The 22985-nt window shown below is 44.3% G+C and overlaps 1 protein-coding gene across 1 annotated transcript in view; it reads left to right on the top strand.

The window, feature by feature from the left end:
- Positions 1–20530, top strand: part of FOXO3 (forkhead box O3) — a 90405-nt gene extending 69875 nt beyond the window's left edge. The window contains exons 2-3 of the mRNA XM_069011020.1: positions 3640–5074; positions 16367–20530. Coding sequence (XP_068867121.1) covers positions 3640–5040 — 1401 coding nt within the window. The 3' untranslated portion in view covers positions 5041–5074; positions 16367–20530. The remainder of the gene's footprint in view (positions 1–3639; positions 5075–16366) is intronic.
- The last annotated feature ends 2455 nt before the right edge of the window (positions 20531–22985 follow it).

The following is a 22985-nucleotide window of genomic DNA, read 5'->3' as shown; positions in this document are numbered from 1 at the left end:
CAGTGGCACTGCATCACCCTCTGCTCACACCAGTTCTGCCCAGTCTCCTGTGTTCCTCTGCCCTGAGTCTTCCTTGTCTCCAGGGACAGTCCCTCCTCCCTGCAGGACCACTTTCAAAGGGGACTTCAACCCAGCTGGTCTGGCCTCAGGGGACTCATGATGGTCTAGATGTTATCTGCAGAAGCCTCAGTCTTCTGGCTTTCAGTAGAGCACACGACATTCTTCAAGTCCAATATAAATAGTAACACTAATAAGGGGAGGAGCTCATCATATTTCTCTTTGGTCCGCTCGAGTACAGTCCGTATGTTGTACCCATCGGTGGTATGTGAGCTGTCTGCAGCCTGGCTAGCATCTATCCCATCTACATATGGTCTCCAGGACAGATGATGGAAGTTCCTTTATATATCTTTTAAAAGTTTCTCATTGCATTTTGGCATGGAAAAATGTGTTAAGTTTGGCCTAATTAAAATGGCCTAATTCATCTCTTGCATAAGTCAAAGACAAATCCCCATTAATTTCATCAGCAGTGGGTTCAAGTGATAAACTGTATTTTCTTTGCTTCCCCATCTCCTTTGTGGTTTGTTGCATGGTCATATATGTGTAACGCATGTGGTTGTGAGCAACAATTGTCCCCATATACTTTCCTATATTTTAAGCAGATGGGAATATTTTTTGACAGCTCAGAAAACAGGTAGAAAATACAGTTGTTTCCATCCAGATTGCTGCCTGGTAGCGCAGTGCAACAGCCTTCACTGATGTGAGTTGTCAATCCTGGTGGCTTCTGTAGCAAAACTTGCAGGAGAAAGGATAATAGGATCCAGCCCTAATTTGATTTGGCCAGGCATCCAACAGAAGGAGAAACCAAAAAACTCGGATACGGTTGCTGAAGAGGTTAGTGGGGGAGGTTACATGAAAGAAGTGGGTTTCAAGGCAGTGTTTGAACAGAGGGTGGAGATGGGGTACACAAAAATAAAATAGCCCATAATTATGCTTAAGAAAATCTTCCTACAGAAGAAAAGCAAAGAAAAACAGAAGCAGGATTATAAGTGGCATAGTGCTTAACGTAAAGGAAAACAAACTGCTTGGATTTTTTATAACCACCAATTTTCAATGCAGAAAGATTATTACATTCTTTTATTATTTGTGTAAAACTGACACTGAGCAAAAAGATATAATAAAAAGAAAATTACACATGTGCACATACATATCCACACATGCAGGAGTCCTCATCCTGAAAGGCGCCTCAGTCTCACAATTTCACCTTTTAGGATTTTTCATGGGTTTAGGCCAAATAGTTTCATACTATGGATACCACCAGCAGAAATAAGCCCTTTCATGAGAATACTATAGGCTGAAAACTGTTAGCTGCTGGCACTTTGGCTGAGTGTTTTTATATCTGAAGCTGTGCATGGCACCTCGGGTGTTTCTCCTCTGTGTTTTCTAAGATGTATTTTTCGTTAGCAAGAGTCACGATGCCGTATATTCTTATACCCAGCCTTTTTATGTGGGGAACAGCATGGTTTGTATGGCTTTTGAAGCCTGGCTTGGTCTTTGCGTGGAGAAATCCCGATGCAGATGTTCTCACAAGTGGCTGTCCATGGAAGTTACAGGGAATGAGGGTAAGAGCTATTTGCAGAGATGCAATACAAGCTGGAATATCAACAAAGGTTATTTTAAAAAAACCCATCAGTTCTCCAGCCAGTTTTACAGGGAGAAACCTGAGGAAGTAAGGAGTGGTGCCTAGTTATTAGAAGTTAAACTGTTGCCAGACTCAAAATATGGTTAAAATGTCATCAGTTATACAATATAAAGCTCTTTCTCTCCTTAGACTGAAGAACGATTACGGTGCAACTCAATCCACCGTATTTTGATGGCATGATAGTCTCTCAGAAATGGATGTGCTTGAAGCTGAGGCACTGACCCAAACTTGCCTTGAGCATGTCAGCAAAGTCTGATCAGCTGCTTTGTGTAAATTGTTTAAAACATAACAGTTGCTGTTTTGGAGCATGGTCCATATGATTTCTCTTTTCATTAAGTGATAATCACAACCACGTCTGCTGTCTGCGTGCGAGAACTTCAGGCATGTTTTCCATTTCACAATCTGACAAAAACCACAATGCTCAACAGTGGGGAAAGAAAGGCATTTTGTACTGAAAAGAATTGTTTTTTAAAAAGCTGGGCTGTACTTCTTTATATGTATCTCAGTTTATTTATGTCAAGCATTCATTTATCCTAAGGATGCAAATGTTGAGGTACTGATGAATGATTTGTTGATTGATTCATTCTTTGCCCATTTATATCTGGAGTTTCTTCAGTGTTTTGTAAATGAAGGACACTTGTTCTGAATGGTTTGATTGTGTTATGGTCTTACTATGTGTTTTTAAAAGATGTTGATAGGACAAATGTGATTTTATCCTTTTCATAGATACACCTGGTAATTGCCAAAATTTAAGAAGAAAGAACTCTGCAACTCTTTAAGCTTAGAGGAATAGCACAAGGGGTTTTCAAAGGAATATGGGATAGTTCCAAAAATCTTCTGACTGCCACATGGGAAAAAAATGTTGGTTTACTAAACCTGGAAGCATTCACATTAACAAATACTATTTGCTTTTCCTTTCTTTTATCCATATTTTAAGCACAAGATCAGCAGGATGAGTGGAGTGGGATTTTCATCTCAGTTATTTTGGTTTAAATCTGGTGCCATTTCTCTGGGGGTACCATGGGCTGGTTTTCTCAGGCTCTTTCTGATTCTGATCATCATCGGGTTGAGCCAACATGTATTTTGGGCAGTTTGATGTTGCTGACTGTTGCAAGCAGGTACGATGCAAGAGTAGACTGTGTGCCGGCTCCCCTGAGAGCACAGTATTTCATAGCATCCTGTACAGCACGGAGTATCTGGCTGCGTTCAGCAGCTTTATAGAGCTCTGTGTCCAGCAGCTTACAGGGACAGGGATATCGTTGCATACTGTGTCACATCATGTTTTGAAGACCGTGAGGATACCATAGCGAGGGGACAGCTGGCCAGCTACTGCTGTACGGGCGTAATTCTGGTGCCTCTAATCAAGAGAGAAGGTACAGCTTAGTCATTCACAGAGTGCCTGTGGGAGAGGAGCAACAGCACTTGCAGTTTTCTCAAGAATTATTATAACAAATATACAGCACACGTGCCCATGAAGAATTAAAAAGACATTTGCAGAGGCTGCGATGAGTGTGACTACCCTTCCAGCCAGATTTTTGCTGCGCCTTTGCAGTTTTTATTTCAAGGAACTGATGGCAAGATTGCTGATAGTAATAATTTGTCCTGAGTCAAAAGTCAGGGAGAAACATCTAGCTCCTTTCTAGCAGGAATGTCACACTCCTTTTCTTAGGGTGAAGATTTTAGGGGTGTAGAGATGGGCACAAGGAATGCACAGCTCGAGCAAGCTCAGGGCTTGCTTTACAGCAGCACTCCAGCATGCCACAGTTACGCTCCAGCCCTCCCATATCCAGCACCAGAGAAACCTACAGAGATATCCAGGAGGGTCCAATGATTTTATTCATGTTGCTGTTATAATGAGACATTGGTTTAATGATTGAGATTTGGGTTGTAAAAGAAGTGGGGTGCCAGTCTTGATGTTTTGTTTTGTTCCTTTCTTGCAGAATTCGATCCGGCACAACTTGTCACTCCACAGCCGATTTGTCAGGGTGCAGAATGAAGGCACTGGGAAAAGCTCTTGGTGGATGATCAATCCAGATGGTGGAAAAGGCGGCAAGGCGCCCCGGAGACGTGCTGTGTCAATGGACAACAGCAACAAGTACACCAAGAGCCGAGGGCGGGCAGCAAAGAAAAAGGCGGCTCTGCAGACTGCCCAGGAGACGAGTGAGGAGAGCCCTTCCCAGCTCTCCAAGTGGCCAGGGAGTCCCACCTCCCGCAGCAGCGACGAGCTGGATGCATGGACAGATTTTCGCTCCCGTACAAATTCGAACGCCAGTACGATCAGTGGCCGCTTGTCACCAATATTGGCAAGCACTGAGCTCGATGATGTTCAAGATGACGATGCTCCACTTTCTCCCATGCTGTACAGTAGTCCATCGAGCTTGTCCCCATCGGTAAACAAACCATGTACTGTGGAGTTGCCTAGGTTGACTGATATGGCTGGGACAATGAACTTGAATGATGGACTGACAGATAACCTCATGGATGATCTCTTGGACAATATAACACTCCCTCCCTCCCAGCAGTCACCCACAGGAGGGATAATGCAGAGAAGCTCCAGTTTTCCTTATGGTTCCAAAGGTTCAGGACTGGGCTCCCCGTCAAGTAGTTTCAACAATGCTGTGTTTGGGCCGTCATCCCTGAATTCCCTCCGCCAGTCACCCATGCAGACAATTCAGGAGAACAAGCAGGCCACTTTCTCTTCCATTTCTCATTACAACAATCAGACGCTGCAGGATCTTCTCACCTCTGATGCACTTAGTCACAGCGATGTCATGATGACACAGTCTGACCCACTCATGTCACAAGCCAGCACAGCTGTGTCCGCCCACAATTCCCGGCGGAATATAATGCTCCGCAACGACCCCATGATGTCGTTTGCTGCGCAGTCCAGCCAGGGCGGTCTGGTCAATCAGAACCTGTCTCATCACCAGCACCAGTCCCACAACTCCTCTCTTAGTGGCAGCCGTGCCTTGTCCAATTCCATCAGTAACATAGGCTTGAGTGACTCCAGCAGCTTGGGATCCACCAAACATCAGCAGTCACCTGTCAATCAGTCTATGCAAACGCTTTCTGACCCGCTGTCAGGCTCCTCTTTGTACTCCTCTAGCGTGAACCTCCCGGTCATGGGACATGAGAAATTCCCAAGTGACTTGGACCTGGATATTTTCAATGGGAGCCTGGAGTGTGACATGGAGTCCATTATCCGCAGTGAACTCATGGATGCCGATGGGCTGGATTTTAACTTTGATTCCCTCATCTCAGCTCAGAACGTTGTCAGTCTGAATGTGGGGAACTTCACTGGTGCTAAACAGGCTTCATCACAGAGTTGGGTACCAGGCTGAAGGATCTTTGAGAACAGGGAAAATGGGCAAACAGGTCAGTGCCCCATAGATGTGGTAAAATAATTGGTTCCTTAGTTTTATTAGAGTTTGCAGCAAACCCCTAATAGTTCGCACTAATAATAGTAATTTGGCTTGTGATGGCTTGCTGTATGTTGGTATGCAACAGGCACAACCAAGAAACGTGGAGGTGTGGAGGGAAACGAGGCTAAACTATAAAAGCTGTTCGACTGCAACACTGTCAGCACGCATCTGGTGCTCAGCGTCCTTCTTAATTTAGGCATGAGAAATGTTAATGACAAATCAGGCAAACCAAGGTGGAATATTTGTGGGTTTTAGGAATCGCAGAGCTCTAACTCGTCTTCTTTGAAGTTGCAACAGATGGATTCTTTCTTGCAGTCGATGCCACATGTATCCAAGCTGTGTTACACAGGGACGGGGCCAGGGGCTCTGCAGTGAGTGGAGCAGTGTTGCTGTGGGGGAGGAGGAAGAGTGTCTTTGCAAGATCAGAGCACTCGCTGGGGATCAGGTGTGTGGGACAGATCTGGACAGAATCAGAGTTGTGCTGCTGCTGTGGTACAGCAACACTAGCAAAGTTGTTTGGGTTTGCTTTTTCTCAAAACTGTATCTCTTGGCCAAAAAAAAGGTATCAAATGGAGGATATATATATTGGTGGGATCCTGGTCTCAGGAATGTCCTGGCCTATTTAATGTTTTAAGTATACAATAATTGTTGTCCTCCTCCCCCCACCCCTGACTGGGGTAGATATATTTTTCTTTTGGACTCCTCCAAGAGAATGTCTGTAGGTTTAGATTCTGACATAGGTGTTTTTTAAATGTTAGCTTCTTCAGATTAATTTTTTTCAAGTTTAATATGTTTTTTTCTGCTGCTTATTTTCCACAGCTGGGAACTTGTAATCATTGTTTCTCTCATCCTTTTGTGATTCTGCAGGCTCCTGCCCATACCTCTGTCTGCTCGCACATACATATTCCCTGACTCATAGGGCAGATGCCACACAAGTGCCCTTTCTCCTTTGTTTATTTATTAGTATAAGGGAGTAAATTTCAAAATATAGTAGGATAAAAGGTTAGCTATAAATTATTGAAAGTGTTCTATTAACTTCAGAATAGTATGTAGAGCATCTCAGTGGTGAGGTTAAATGAGGCATTCATTCAGTTAACAGCTTACTTCCAGCTTTCTTATTTTCCAGGTGAAGGATGGAAAGAAGGAGTCAGTGTCCTTTGACTTTACAGTGCATAATTTGCCCCTTCCATCTTTAATTGCATTTTCATTCACTGTTTCACAGTTAGATGTTCAAGGGGAAGCTTTGTGGTAGGTGAGCAGCAGTGGTGAACCTCCAGAATGTTTTCCTGTTTCCTCTGTATATGGAGCACCTCGGGAGACCTGCTGTTATCTGCTATCTGTGAGGGAGAACAAGGCTGCCCAGCCATCCTCCTTCCAGTCAATCTGCAAAACCGCTGTGCTCCAATGGAGTGGTTGGTGTGCACACTCCTTTCTCTGTTAGTGGAAGGATTTCCTCTGGTTCTTGCACATCTTCTCCCTCTTGGCAAGAGCATTGCAATGCACAGGAAGGAGATGGGCTGCGGAGATGGGCTGTAGAGGACTCTGCGTCCCACTGACCTGAGCAAGGTGGCAACTTGGCAAGGCCAGGGCCACAGATGAATTTTGGGGTTTCTTCAGTTCCAGTACTGGAGAATTTAGGAAAATAAAGGGGGGAAAAAAGAGAATTGACTCAAGGATGGGGAGGCAAAAATTTGCAGAAGGTCATGCTTGCTGACCAGTTCTCTCTTCCTTCAGGTGCATGAGCTGCTTGGATTTAAAAAACTTCTTTGTCTGATACAAAAAAAAAGGCTGTAGGAACCTTATTGCTGTGCAACATCCAGCAGTACAATCTGTCAAATGGGGCCTGAAAAATAGATGTTATTGACAGTTTTGCTTGACACAGGCAAATAGGGCAGCCTCCAGCTTCCATAGCTTTGCGTGCTGCGTGTAGGTAGCAGCCGCCGCAGGGGGACTTGTGTGGGCAGCGTGGAGGAGACACAGCATCCCACCTCCTCACTGATGTTCCCTGCTGCCTCTTCACCCCAGCCTCTGGCATCCTCAGAAAGCAGAGCTGCCGTGATCTTTTTCAGGCTGCTCCCTCCGAATAAAGGAACTGACACATCTGTGTGAGCAGAGTCTCATTGCAGAGGACAGATTTATTAACGAGACAGCTCTCCTCGGCGGATTACTGTCCAGTCATCTGTGGAAACCTCTCTCCCTCTCCCTGACAAGTGGACCGGCTGCTGCAGGGTGCCTCCGGTATCAGGTGCAAATGCAGATGATTTCTGCTGAGCTGGTTCATCATGCACCCTTCCTCATCTGTTAAGCAGCGCTGTTTGAGAGTTTGCCTCCCTATGAACATCTCATGTTTTGAGAGGGGCTTCTCGCATGACATCAGATGCAATTGTTCTGAATTGCTTTTCTCGGTTACTTCTCCACTGTAGCAATAAGGATCCCTCAATTAAAATCTTCTCTCATGACCCCAGTAATGAATCTTTACAAGCCCAAAGACTGGGGAACGCTTTTGCTGGAACAGCCTGGCACTTGCTTATGCTAAATCTGTTTCACAAGGGTGGCCAGGTGTGTTTCGTAGGCAGGCAGAAGCAGTTACAATGGATTACTGGCATGCCCAGGAATAGTGAGTGCTGTATTTTCTATTAAAAATAAGAGAAACATTGGAGTCAGTTTTCAGGAAGAAAAGAAAGAAGGCAAATACGTAGATATTTAATTTATACGTACTTAGGTATGGAGGGAGGTTTACTTTGGAAGAAAATCAACTACAATTTCTTCATAGGGAAATAAAAAAATGCCTGCAGGGGATGCCACTGTCGCAGGTTTAGTGGCTGTGCATGTTTGCTGCACACAAGCCTGTGCCTGGTCCCTCCAAAGAGCCCTGCCCAATCCCACTAACCTGTGCCCACAAGGCTGCCCATGCCCAACCTTTCAGAGGGCCCTTATTGAGGCATATAAATGAATTTGGGTTTGCTTTGGGTTTTTTTCTCTTACAAGAAGGAATGGAAAAAATGTTGGGTTTTTTTTCTTGCTTTATTCACTCAGCCGTAACTTTTTCCGCTTATACTGCCTGGGGCCTCTGTTCCTCTACCTCTACCTGCTTTCCAAAAGCACTGGATAATGCCCTCCACCCACTCATAATCATCACCTTGGCATTTCAGTGGGTTTATCAATAAATAAAGACATCACTGTTCCCTCACCTGTCTCTAGAATACCTTTTATTTTGAAATTAATGGGTCCTTCTCTTGTGGGATTCCCACAACTCTGCACTTTGCTCTGGGGTCCATCTCATGTGGCAAGTTCAAAGGGACTTGGCTTTTGCCAAAGAGCCACCCCAAACCAGAGCATCAGAGAAGACTATTTGGGACATTTGCTGTTGCCTGGAAGGTCGGGAGCTGGGGAACAGTTGCTGCACAGGCAAACATTTTCTCCAGCATCAAAACCCATCCAAGAAGTTGCTTTTGACTGGATTGTTTCAGTGATCCAGTTTACAATGACATCATGCAGGCAGCAATGCTGGCATGAGTGGGCATGGGGTGGAGAAGGCTCAGCACAAGCAAGGCAGGAACTTCTTGCGCTGGTGGCATAGTCCGAAGAACTTATCTAAGCTGCATCTTCTGAAAGAGATGTCGATGTGTCGTTCATCAGGGTGCCTCTGGGCTCTGTAACAGAGCTGGGCTGGACTCATGTTGACTTGTTTGAAAATTACATATAAAATACTTGACAGATCAGTTAAAGTCACTCATTTTCCACTAGTATCATCTAGGTCCCATATCTTCTTATTGCAGAGTACACAAGCTGCAAATAGCAATGCCATGTAATGTTCACACTTGATGATTAACATCTCTGATGAAAAAAAATCTTAGGAAACCTAACAAAATTTCTGTTAGTCTTACATTAGTCCATATCATCTTGGACTACTTGCCAGTTTGTTAATTGATATTCAGTCTGTTTCTGTTTACAATTCATACCAAAGACAAATAGGTCTGAGTGTGACTTCATGTTTACAGCACCATCTTAAAAGTGAAAATAGGTAGTCAAAGATCTCCATTTGGATAGATTTTGAATCAGAGAGTTCTGTACAGTTTGCTGCAAAGATTATTTTTGTTTTCTACCAGAAATCTTCCGCCCATGAAAGCTGAGTTGGTGGACCTCTTACCTGAGGACATTGACTGCCTCAGGACCATAGCTGCACTTCCTTCTCTCTTATTTTCAAAAATGAGGTCTTATGGATAGGTCTGTCAGGTTTCTTACACAGAGCTAAGTTAGGGCTGTCTGCCTTTAAAAAATCTAAAGGAAAGTCAAGAGCAGCAAGCACATTCTTCTGCTCCATTTCTAGTAGGCTAGTGGTTAAGGTCGTGGCACTTGTAACAATTAAATGTTGTTTCTGCCAGCCCAAGTTTTGAAAGGTGGTTTAGTGACTAGCTGAACACCACACATGCCAAGTTTAGTCTTTGAACAAAAATATCTATGTAGAAAATGTATTTTATGGGGAACAGGGATCCCTTCAACTCCAAGGAGGGCCTGCCCTGAGCAGGCTCCTTGGTGGCTGGGGAACACATCGGTGGCGCAGGAGCAAACTCTGTTCTCATGGCTGCTGGGGAGGAGGAGAGGAGAAAGCTGGGAAAACTCCACTGGGACTGCCCCCCATGAAGTCCCACTGAAGCTCATCAAAGCCCCTTGCATACAGGGGCCAGTCCTGGGCTTGCAGGGATGCTGTGGCTCTTGCTGTGTGAAGACAGCAGGAGCTGACACACAAACACAATGAATTTCTCACTCCTTCTGGGAGTATGGCTTTTTTGTTCTGGTATGTTTTTAATCTGGGTTTATTGTTTGGGGTTTTATTAACCCAGGGAAAAGATCTGTAAAAACCAGGATTGCCTCCACAGGCTTGTGTTGTGAGTGTAAAGCAGCTGAAGCCAGGACAGTGGTCTTGCCCTGTGGTTTGGGTGTTCTTCTGTTGGTGTTTTATATAGCTGTATTTTTTAGTACCTCATGCTTTGTCATGTGATTCAGCAGCAATAATTAGGCAGAAACTTGCTGTCCCTGCAGATGCTAAGATTACAGGATGACATACTCTCACCAGATGACAGCACAAACTGGTATTTTTAGAACAGCCAGCATCAACTGGTCTCCCCAGTGCTTTCCTCCTTGGATCAGCAGTGCACAGGTTTTGTTACAGAATGAGTCTTTGCAAATCGTCTTTCTCATGTGAATGAGCCATAATGATTGTTTAGAGCTGCAGATCAGTGTTGGTCCCTCGATATGTGGTTTGCCTGATAGCTGGGCTGGTTACAGGTGGCTTTTCTTTGTTCATTCCTTCCTTTGAGCCAGACTTTTAAATAGCCCCCATGAAAGCATATTTGCTTGAAGAAGTGCGTAATAAGAGCTCCTTTTTAGAAACATAGCGTCATGCAGCTGAGGAAAGGACAGGATCTTTTTTTCATAGCAATTGGGCACTCAGCCCAGGTGATGAACTGACAGCTGGAGAGGTTTAAGTCTTGTGTTGATGACAGCCCAAAAGCACAGGTACGGCATAGGCAGTGGGAGTGCATGTTTGAGTAGTACTGTGTGCCAATAGCCAGCCTTTCTGTCCTGGCCTGGGGAAGGGGGATGAAGGAAGGAGCCACCCTGGGCTCCTGGTGCTGATGGTGAAGGATTTCCAGCAGGATGTTCCCATCAGCACTGTCCCTGATCAAGTCCCTAGCGGTGTGTGGGGACGCTGACCCCGTTAAATCAGATACCTGTGGCTGGGTGCTGGGAATGCCCCGCTCTGCTCCAGTCTGCCAGAGCTGTTTAATCAGCTTTTCCACTCAGATTACTGCACGGGGTGGCAGTTATTGGAGTCTGGCAGAGGGGACATCTGCTGAGCAGTAATCGGACGGGGATGCAGCTCCACTAGTGGAAGCTGCTGTGCAGCCACGGCTGTCTGCCATTACTCCAGGAAAAAGGCCACTTTTCCCAGATGATGCTGTGGAGAATGCCTTGTGTTTATGCACTTCTGCAGCTGAGCTCGATGTCTTGCCCATTGTTTTTCCCTCACACTGCCTACATCTCCTGGCTTTTATAGGTAATTCCATACACATGTAGATAAAATCTGGTTTTGAGGTAGGACCTTTCCTCTCTTGCCTTTTCTGCCACTTGTAAGTCATGATAGAAGATGTCCTGCCTTTTATCAACACTGTATTGGCCTCTCATTTCCAACTTACTGCAGAGGAAAATGAGAAGATTCCATAGCAGGGAGGGTGTTTTTAAAATAGACTTGGTACCTGGCAAAGGAAAAGAAGTTCTCTATGAGCACATTCAGAATAACAGGTACATAGCATGTTTCCATAGCACTGTAAACCCATAATTCAGGATGTTTCTAGCCATGCAGGTACCTATCACTCCAAAATGTGACTTTTTCTTCAGATTCAAAAATGCAAGCAAAATCCTTCTCTGGTCTTATACAGATGCAGTAGTTACACATCCTTTTGTGATCCACAGTAGACATCTCCTTCCCAGTGCTGCCAAGTGCCAAAGAAAGCACAGTTATTTCAGCTGATGGGCTTTACCCCTAACAAAAGATGTATTTTGCAAGCATTTTTTGCCTTCTTCCTCTAATCCAGCAGCATCCTGCCTAAAAGTGGCTGTGTTGAACACCTGGGCTGAAGTCTCTCAGTCAATGGCAGTGTCACCCATAACTGGCAGGATTTTCACCCTGCTCCTCAGGCTCCTGAACAAAATGCAGGGGATAAAATTATCTAAAAGGTTGTCAAGTAAGAAACCTGATGACTTTATGGAGAGAAGTTGTCCTGTACCTAAGCTCTCCTGTGTTGGCCAGGGCAGAGGGTTAAACCCAGCCAGATGTGATGGTTCTCAACAGTGCTTGGGCTTGGTGTTTCCTTTTCAACGGTAAAATGGCTAAAAGGGACCTTACCCACCTTTGTGGGTAAAATGAGCTGCCCGGAGGAGTAGTGGATTCTCCCGTGCTGGAAGTACTCCATACGTGACAGGATCCTAAATAACCTAACCTAAGGTTCTGTCTTGAACAGCAAGTTGGACCAGATGATGCTGATCTGTTCCCGCCTGGACTTTTCTATGATTCTGTAGACCAGTGGGATATCAGAATAACCTGCTTATAAATAGTTGTGGCAGCTCACTACAGTTCTGGCCTTCTTTCCCAGGGAGCTGATACAGGATGAGAGAATGATCTGCTGTCTTTAATTACATATACTTCCAAAATACTTGGTTGTCTCCTATAGTTTGCAGTGTTTCTTGGAAGAGCAGCAACAGAAGGAAAAGAGAGACTTTTGTTCTTTACATGCTTATGCAGCTACAAGCACTTCAACGTTTTAGGTCCCATAAGTCCTGGTCCTGTGCTGGCATTCTTCCTCTTTCCATCCTTCTCTCTTACCCTCTGCCCCCAGTTCTGAGCTGGGAAAGATCTATTTTTACAACTAGAATTTAAAGAGAAAAAGTGAAGTTGCAACATGCCTGAAAGTTCAGGAAATAAAGCCACATTAAGTTGACAACTCTTGTTTTTTGTTGCTGGGCTGTGTCCCCTGACCTCAGGGTTGTCCCTCAGCATAGGGCCATCCGAGTGCAGTGTGTGCTAAGCCTGCAGGGTCTCACTGTGGCATACCTGCTGTGGCATTGAGATTTCCAATTTAAATAAAAATATCATGCTGTAATTTTGTCATTATGGAAAGACTGGCCACAGTAGTCATCTTCCTTACTTGTTTTTAAACAAATTCTGTTCATTTTTTCGTCTTTAGCTGTGAAACCTCAGGCAGAATATTAACTTGTAACCACACAAAATCAAGTCTTGCTTTTTGAGCCTACCCCCACTTTGGAGTAGAAGCTCTATTGTTGGAGGCGATGACAAATCGAAGGGCAGAGGCACCAGAACGAATGCACATCTGTCACTAAAGGACACAAGTTTCCTTGAAAATGTTTGCATCCCAAGTGTCTAGACAGCAAAAGTAGTTACTGGGATTTCCTGTCCCTGGAGAGTTGTTGCCAAGTGGTACCCAGGGAGAACACTTGTTTTACAGACCTCTAAATGGTGATATTTTCCAAGATGAGATCCACTCATTTGGCCTTCCAGCCAAATCAGGAGCCCCATGTTAGGCTGCCATGCAGAGAAGCTGTGTGTTGGTAGTGCAGATTCTCATACCATAATTGTGTAAAGGAGCACACAGCTTTTCTTCCAACAGAAAGCTTCATGTGCTGATTGCTATGTTGGCTCACTGATAAACCAGGGCACGTTATCTATGCCCCGCTCTGGGGAGCATCACTGTGTCACCCTTCTGTTCTGAAAAAATTTCCAGTGCTGCATAATTGGCACCATTTGGAATCAAAGGGAGAAAGCAATAGGTGGCAGATGATTCTTCAGAGCTGCTCTGATGGTGCTCAAGCTGGCATGGGGCTTGGGAGATGGCCATCAGGTTAAGTGGTGGAATGATGTGAGACAGAGGTGAAGAAATGTTGTTGCTGGAGGGAAATCAAAACCAGTCAGCTTGGCCGCAGAGTAAAGTGAGAGTAGCATTTGTAACTGGTCAGTAGCAAAGTAGAGGATGGGAGGGCAGAGAATCGGGCAGAAGAAGGGGAAATCTCATCTCCTGTGTGGCTGTTTGCAAAGCTTTTAGCAGGGCCTGTTGCAATAGGACAAGGGATAATGGTTTTAAACCAAAGAGGGTAGATTTAGATAAAATATAAGGAAGTTTTTTACAATGAGGGTGGTGAAACACCACAACAGGTTGCCCAGTGAGGTGGTAGATGACCCATCCTTGGAAGTGTTCAAGGCCAGCTTGGATGGGCCTCTGAGCAACCTGATGTAGTTGAAGATGTTCTTGCTCACTTCAGGGGGATTGGACTAGACAATCTTTAAGGTCCCTTCCAGCTCAAATCCTTCTATGGTTTTGTGGCAAATGGAGATATACTTGCTTCCCTGCCTTGATAGAGTTTTCATTGCTATGGGGCAGCAGGCTGCTAACTCAAGGTAAACAGAGGCTTTTTGTGATGAGACAAAAAGCAAGACTGTGGGTCTATTACAGATTTTAACAGGGTCATTTGAAGGCAGGCGGGTTAAGACTTTGATCTACCTCTTTGCAATTTTCAATCCATTTCCAAAGTCTGGGTAAGCACAGCTGTGAAAATGGAGCATGGTTTGGTTCTGCTATATATTGGTTCTCAGCTGTGCATCTCTCTCCAAAATGCTGGCACTGTCTGAAGTACAGGTCCCTCAAGAAAAATATCGAGCAGTGCCACTTCCACAAAAGATGCTAGTCTTCATCCATCCTCCAGTTTTTTTCATGTCACTTGGTTTCATAGAATAATATTTCACATAGATTTTTAATTTAAATGTTTAGCAATAATCTGGTACCTCATTGGGAGTTTCTGTACTCTTTTACTTTTAATCAATAGCTTTATTCAAAGTCAGCAGGACTTCTCACACATACCACAGTTAAGGCCACGCTCAGCATAACTGGCAGCTGCCTGAGAGGGAGCTGTCTTGCTGGGCTGTGGCGTTTGGGACCCGCCTTGCCTTCAGAGGATGTTGCACTTCGGGAAGTCACTCACTTCCAGCCTCCTCTGGTGCTCAGGCTTTATGAAGTAGAGAAATGGGCTTGCACTTGTTTGAGCTGCATGCGAGCCACTAGCCAGATTTTACTGGGGGCTACCAGGCCTGTCTGGGCATCTTCTGCTAACTTTGTTATGGCCATCGGGGCTCACCAAATGGAGTCATTGCCAGGCAGTCACATTAACGAATGGCCAGCATTAATTTGCCCTTTGAAAATAAAGAAATCAATATGTTGATCCAGTCGGAAATCCCTTTATTCACAAAACAGTCTACCCCAAACCCCTCCACATAATTAAGGCTAAAGCCAAATTTTGTTTGGGTGAAATGCACAATCTGTCTGCTCCCTAAGCTGTGCTGAATGAAGTTCTCCCCTAATGGCGCAGGGAGCAGCTGTCACGCTGTTGCTCTAATAACCATGAGACAAAATGATTAAATTTCCATCAATCATTTAGCATTATCAGAATAGGTCATTTTAATAAATTGTTATCATAGGATCAGTGCCTGGCACCTTAGACAGGAGACAGTCTTTGAGTGATCCTCCTTGCAGGAGATGCCCGTCTTGATTAAACCAGCAGTTCCACTAAATCCGCCATTTTTTGTGAGGGTGCCTGCTAGCAGGGTCTTTTGGAAGTAAAGACATTCCTGTAATAAGCTCAATGGCTTTTTGGTTTCAACCAGTGTCCCCTTGTTCTTGCACTGTATAAAAAATCATCAATCTTTCATCTTGGGGAAAACCCTCAAAAGATAATAAGTGGTGTGAGGGGACTAAGCCCCATTTTCAGAAGCCATTTCAGAGCCAGAAGCCATGTGCCCAGCAACACGGATGTCTACTGAGTGGACTTTCTGAAGATGTGAGAGGATTTCATGGGAATGTTTAAATGTACATACTTTCCAAAACCCTATGTGGTGCCTGCCTATACCTTTAAGCCATTGAGTGCCTTTAAAAAACTGTCCCCTTGGTTGAAATGTTCATCTGTTTTCAGTGTTTTACCTACTTATCATGTCTCTTCATAGTCATCTCCATGCTGTATCCAAGGTGTCTTCCCCATGCTTCTCTCTCACAGAGAAGTTTCTTGGCTACAGAATAAGATGGACCCTAACCCAGTTTTTAAAGCCAGGTGGACCCTGTCTGTTGCTGGTGTGTTGTGTGAGCAGGAAAGTGGAAAACTCCAAAGTCCACACTGAAATTCATGGCTCCTTGCTGTTTGTCTTGAGCAGCCTCTTTGTCTGTCCTTCGAGGGTGGTGGTGGATGTCAAACACTTACAGAAGATTTATTCAGCTTTTTGGTGATGCTGAGAAAGGGTGATCATGAAAAATGGAGAAAAGCTGGAGGATCCTTCATTGCTTCTACCTGGAAATATGCTTAACAAATAGACAGTGCACTGGGTTTCTGTAAATCAGACTTGACCATCATTTTTCATTGTAGAGAGGGTTTTTTCTGTCCTGCTTGGGAGCAGCTAAGCCAGCAAAGAAACACTTTTCAAGGGAAAAGTGTTATCAGGCAGGGTCAACTTATTCGTTGCTATATGTTTGAAGCTCCTGGGTGCAAACATATGTCTTACACTGAATTGCTCCTCAGTGTAAGTTGTTGTTTTGTTCGGAGGTTTGCTTGGTTGCCTTTTTTGTTGTGTTTTTTTCTATGTGCAGTAATCTCACTGTCTTTTCTTCTTTTTCTTCTTCCTCTCCAGGCCCTCAAACTGACACGAGATGTAGAGAGAGAACCCTTTGCCAAATCTGCTGTCAGCAAGTGGACAGTGATACTGTTTACAGCTTACGACCTTTGTGAACCCTGCATTATTTTCCTAATGAAGCAGACTGTTAATAGGCCCCTTACCGGAGTGAAGAACCTACTTTTTTTCCCTCCCTCTTTTTTTTTTTTTTCCTCTTTTTGTTGGAAATTGAACTCATTCTGAAGTATGCAAAATCTTCCTTTTCTGGGATGGCCAAGCACCTGCTGTGGAGACAATGTTCAGCACCATCCTGTTGAGAACACACTGTGTAGCCTTTACAGTAGTTACTTGTCAATGAGTATGTGGTGTTTCAATATATTAATGGTTTATGGGATATTTTAAGTTGGCTTTTCTTTTTGGAGGTTTTCCCTATCTGCCCACCCTCCCCCATACAACCTCCAGTTTGATTTCCATAGATTTTTAACCATTTTTACTTTCTCTCCCTGGGGAATCTGAGGCACTGTGCACATGCAAGGAAATGACCATAACCCAACACTGCTCAGGTGTCAGGGTTTTCTTAATATACAGCGTTTGTTAGTCCTATCAACTGTCTGAATTCCAGAGGGGGGATGTGCGTGGTCTGTTTGTTTGTTGGGTTGGTTGGTTGGTTTCTTTCTTACTCTTCCTTAAATTTAATGGTACACCCCTGTTTTCTGTAAGGGTCAACCCAGAGTTGGTTGCAGAACAAGGGAAGCCGTCGAGTTTGCCTCTTGGCTCATGAGGACGGACTGACAGCGGGTGCCATTGCCCTCACATGTACCGAGGCAGGAGCCCCTTTCCTGCCCACTGGAGCAGGCTCCCCTCCTGCCTTAGGTTAGCAAAGGTGCCCCCGTTGCCGCAGTGAGCTGGTAAGGAGTTATGGGCTGGGCTGCCACACAAGGTGAACATAGTCACCTGCAGAGATGTGTTTGAAAATGCAGAAATTAAGGGAAACCTAGTGGCTGGGCATCGGCAGGTGACTTGCAGTGACAATGCCAGGAGCTGAGGCACAGGTCACTGCAGCGTGTATTACAGCTTCAGTGATCCTGTTTATTTTTGTTGTTGTTGTTTTGGACATATCCTTGATGATTTTTTCCTTCTCATTATGTATAATCCATTGTGGCAGAAGAAGCAGGAGTGGGAATGGCAAGGTCACAGTATCATACAAATGGCTTTTCATATGAGCGTAGATTGTAGCAGGATAAACGACACTGAAAGACAAGGCAGTTTCATATATTTTGCTTCTAAGATTTTCTCTTGTAAAATAAATAATAATTAATAATAATAATGAATAAAAGGTATGGTGCTGTATAGATCCTCTCTATAATCTGGAAAGTTTGATTACTTTTTATTAGTATCTTGGGGGGGAGGGATACAAAAAAAGAGGGGAAAACACCAGTGGTACATAGGAACTCGGTATGAAGAGGTTCTGAATAGGACAGTGTATACACAATTCTCCAAAGCGATATATGAAGTTTTTTTTCCATTGCATAAAAGCATTATGCATATAAATATATAAATATATTTTATTATGTACAGAAATGGATCATTATGCATGGATGTTAGGAAAACAAAACTAGCATTTTAACCCAAAGTCTCAGTGCATGAGTTCCCACCGACCCGTGTCCCATGCAATGTGGAGTGACTCCCTCTCGCCACTGCCACTGCACATGCACAGTCATGCACCAACACACACATGCATTCGTGGGCCCTTCCTCACTCCTTACTTTGCAGGTCCCTGAGGTGATTTTGGTGAAACAACAGCTCCTAATGTGATGGAAATTTTGGTTTTGTAGTGTAGCCCCCATGCTGTTCCCTCATAAAGATGCACCTCTTGGTTTCTCCTCCCAGTTATGACTGTATAGGCTCTGTGCAGTTGTGGTTAGCATAGCCCTGTAGCATATCAACTCTTCCAAGCAGCCAAGGGTTTATCATTTGCCTTTTATAAAAACTTCTCTTTTCTTTTTACACTGAGGGGTTCTACTAGTTGGCATGTGGCCTAGTTCATTGCATTCACTGGAGCTGGGTGGCACTCACTGCCCGTGTGTGTCAGCAGCCATCTTCCCAGGATGCTTGTGGCACAGCTGGGCATCTGGCTTACCTGAGTCCAGCTGCAGGCATCTTTTATTGAAATTGGTCAAGAGTTCATCACTGGCCTCCTCTGAGCATGTGCCATGAGCTCTTAGCTTCCTGGCACACCCCAAAATGTGTGTGTATGCTGAAGGACTTCCCTCTGGTGTTTCTTTCTCTGAGGCTTCTCTGCAGCTGCTGCCCCATGGCTGGACTTGTGCTCCAGCCTCACATTTTGGCTGTCAGCAGAGCTCACTTGGTGGCTCCCTGTGCTGAGGTGCAGCTTTTGATCCCTACATGGATGAGCCTCCAGTGAGACCTGTGGTGCTGCCCAAAGACCCACCATCAGTGACAGATCCAGTAAGGCCTGACTCGATGGTATGGCCAAAGTGACCAAACCCCATAATTAATTTTTTGTCTTGGTGCAAATTCAGTTCTTGTCAAAGGCAAGGGAAGGCCTGTTGAAAGCTTAAAGCAAATGCGGGGGCAAATTCTGCTCTGTTCCAGCAACTGAACGTGCTTGGGTTCAGAGGAACTGCTTTCCACTGGCAGAAATGAGAGACAAAACTATGGCCCACTCTGTTCAGAAAATGGAGAAAAAACATTTGGTTTAAAGATAGCCCATCAATGGCAGAGAAGTTTTTTTAAAAGAAGTAATAAAAGCATTAGTGGCTGACAGGCTTAACCTGCCTTCCAGCAATGTCAAAGGGAGAATTTCCATTGGCATGGCTGGGACAGCTTGGGCCCCTGCTTTGGGGAACATCCTAGCACTCTATAAAGAGGGATGGACTTGGCCAGCCTCTTCAGTTTGGTTTGGTTTCTGTTGCTTAGTTTTGGGGTCAAAATTTTCAAGCAGAAGTGCCTACTGTCAGGCACCAAACATCGGGGACTCCAGCATGGTCGCAGGGGGCGAGCTGCTCTGCCCTCATGGCTTCTTGAAGGAGGGGGAGGTGACAGGTCCCCCCCAGGCCCAGGGGAAGGTCATCACCCTCTACACCTGCTGAGGTGCCCAGCAAAGGCCCTTCACTCCAGAGGTGCTAAACAAATCTCCCTGAATTCAAAGCGCCAGTTATTTAGGTGTCAAAATTAAGACTTGAATAGCTAGTTTGGGGAACCTGCTTTTTGAAAATTTGGCCTTTGAGTCTTTGAACATGTTTATGCCTAGAAGTTTTCCTTGTGAAATCATGTAAAACAGATGAAGGTCAAGGTCACAATTACATGGGTATCATTTGAACACTTGGTCTAAACAAAAGGTCCAAAATGGTGTTATTTATGCAGTTTCTAGTCACAGGTTGGGGCTTGATTTAATGATTTTGTAAAAAAAAAATTTCTCTTAAGAGTAATTGCATAGTTAAACACTGCTTTACTCCAGAAATTTTTGTGCCACTGCTTAAAAAAGTTACCTTTTAGGTCATGTATTTCTCTAAAATTATATCATTGCTTGGCAATTGGTGTCCTGTAATTGTTTCAAGTACACAATATACCTTTGGAATTGCCAACAGATGCGAAGGGGGACCAGATACATTTCGTAACTATGGGTTGGAAAAAATGGATTGTACATTTGGCTTCACATGTTTAACTTTTTTTTTAAAAAGTTGCATGATTGGAAAAAATATGTATACAGTATCTGTAAAACTGTTTTATCTGTTTCTGTTTCAAGCCATGTAAATTGGAAGAATATTAAATCCACAGCCTTATCGCGCATGGCCGTCTTTACATACCGAAGAGCTGAACAGTTTATACTTTTCATTTGGGCTATCTTGTACTTTCATTTGAAAGCAGATACTCTCACGTTGCAGTCTTACTGAGGATTTTATATTAAAAAAAAAAAAAAAAAACAAAAAAAGAAAAAAGATGCTGCCCTGGAGGAATATATTACCTTACTACTCAGAGGTTGGAAGGAAGTTTGTTTTGGAGCAAAACCTGCCCCTTTCCAAATGAAGTAGAGATGCAGTGCTTACTCCACTTGGTGTTAGTAGATATTGCCTTGTGTATTCCATTTTAAATTGTAATCTAGTTTGTAAAAGAGATGGTGACGCATGTAAATAAAGCATAATGGATCTCTACATTGCACATTTGCTTTGGCTCTGTGTTTATTGTGTCATAGACAGACATGTAAATGCAGGACCTGGAGAAGGAGTGACTTTCAAGCAGCAGGTGAAAATGGCTGGTGGGGGGCCTGGGGGTGGGGAAGGGGTCCTGAGCCTGCATCCACTAATACCTGTCAACGCATATTGACATGGGCTTCGGCCTTTCAATCCTTCAGCCCAGCCAGCATAGTTTTGGTGGCCAAATAATCCCAGGGGAATCATCTTCTGCTGGTAAGAAATCAGAAAGTTCACTTGATTCTGGAGGCAGAGGGGGGTTGTCCCCAGGGGTGGCAGCTGCTCTCTGCAGCTGCAGACCAGCTCACCTGACCTGGGAGAGAACCAGTCAAACTGCAGACCTGTTGGGAAAAGGGTTACACCCCCCACCATGGGCTTGGCTGGGTTTCAGACTGTCTTTGAAAAATGCCTGGAGTACTTGAAACCACCCGTCTGGGATTTGGGATAATAAAACCAGGAGCCTGACTCAGCAGAAAGTTAGACAGAGGGCTCTGGCCAAAGCACTGGAGAGCATGCTCAGAAATGAGAGACATGTCGACAAAAAGCTGTTCTCCCACCCTGATGGGAAGCCACAGAGGTATATGATCTTTTGGAGTCGTTTTTCAGGAAGAAATTGTATTTTCAAGAAAGGGGAGCCTTTCCTCACTGGAGGGAGGGGGTTCTTGTGACTCCGAGGGTACAAACCACGATGTTGTCCGTGCAGAGTCCACAGGAATGTTACACTGAAACAGTGCAGCAATAAAGAGCAGTTTGGGGATAAGGCTTGTTTAATATAGCAAGAGCTGTTCAAGTTTTGTCCTAGAGACAACCTGAAACATGACAAGATCCAGACAGAGAATAGCCTTTGACCAGGAGAAAGTGTGCATTAAACTTCCCAGGGTGAGAGTGCACTTGTCCTGCATCTACTACAGCTTCCCCTCAGAAAGAGAGCTGTTTTGCTGGTTTTTTTCAGAAGGCTTCTCCAACAAGGCTCTGCCAGGGAAGGACTCGTGCCTTCTGCCTTGGCATTGCCCACTGGTATTTGGAACAAACTGTGTGGTTGTTTGGACCGGTGAGGTGCCAGTTTGAAGGGACTCAGCTTTAACGTGAATTTAGGCAGGGGCAGCAGCAGCAATGAAGATGAGCTGATCAAATCCTGAGCGAGTTTTGTGCTGAACCTACTTGGTTCTGTTGTGCAATGCCTTAGCTGTGACCTTCAGTTCACCCAGCCTTGGAATAGATCATTCTTATCTTTCACAGTACTTTCAAAATAAGTCCAAACATTTTAAAACTTCTCCAAGTTGTCCCAGAAGGCAAAAGACTTTTCAAGTTGCTGCTGAGGCTGTTGAGGCAATAGAGAGCTATTTTAGGAGCTCCCCACCACATATGCTGAGTCGTGAGTTCAGCCAGACCAGGGAAAACAGTATTTTACAGCTCTTGTTTGGTTGCTGCTGCCAAGGAAGTTAGGGGTGCTTTCAAGAAGGCTGAGATAAGTCAATCTGGGAGGCTACCTCTTCTTCTGGTGGAGTCATCATGACTGGAATCTCCCCGTTCAAAAGGAAGACGTCTTGGATGAAGTGGAGCCCAAGCCAGATGGAGCAGATACTTCTCTTGCTGCTACACAGATTCATCCCACTGCCTGCGGCTTCTGCAGTGTCTCATGGCACCTCTGTTTGCCCAACCCAGCCCACAGAGCTTTTTTTCCCACTGGCTCCACCTGTGGAATTTTTTACAATGAAAATATATTTATCACATAAGTACAAAGCATAGAAAATTCCACTAGAGCAACAAAAAAAACAGGTAAATGCTTTTTTGTTTTTAACTGTGGTTTATATCTTTGAGAAACTTTGGAATTGTCTGACAAAATTCAGAATCTCCAGTTTGGAATTTTTATTTTTGCACCTGGATTTTCTTTGCATACTCATGACATGAGCAGTTTTGCATATGTCAAAACATTTACTTACTAGAACAAAACGTCTCCTGCTTTTATTTTTTGATGGTTTGATGACATACCAAGGACCTGATTTAATCTAGAAAATGAGATAAAATGTCCCAGTTCAGTAGGAACAACTGGCCTAAATGAGGGTAACTGTTGTAACATTCTTTTAGTGTTACATTATGCCATGCAGGTTTAAAGATGTCTATATCCTACAAGTGACATGTGGTGAAATGGGGGAAAACTGTAAAAATGTATGACATCTCATAAAAATATTTCCAATTTCCAAGACAAATATAATGCTGATCAGCAGTCTTTGCCCTCAATTTTCACTCTTTTTGAGGCAGTACCTTAAAACTTTGTTTTTGCTGAAATTTAAAGCACAGAGCAATTCCCAAGTGTTGCCTTTCCCCGGGGATTAGCCTTCCAGCAGTGCTCACTGCAAGAGGCATTGAGGCTGCTGCTGGCACCTGTGGACCCTGGCACTGCAGGAATGTCAGACTTTGGC

Source organism: Aphelocoma coerulescens, chromosome 3 (genome assembly GCF_041296385.1).
Source record: "Aphelocoma coerulescens isolate FSJ_1873_10779 chromosome 3, UR_Acoe_1.0, whole genome shotgun sequence".
NCBI lineage: Eukaryota > Metazoa > Chordata > Aves > Passeriformes > Corvidae > Aphelocoma > Aphelocoma coerulescens.
This window is presented reverse-complemented; position numbering and strand designations above follow the sequence as displayed.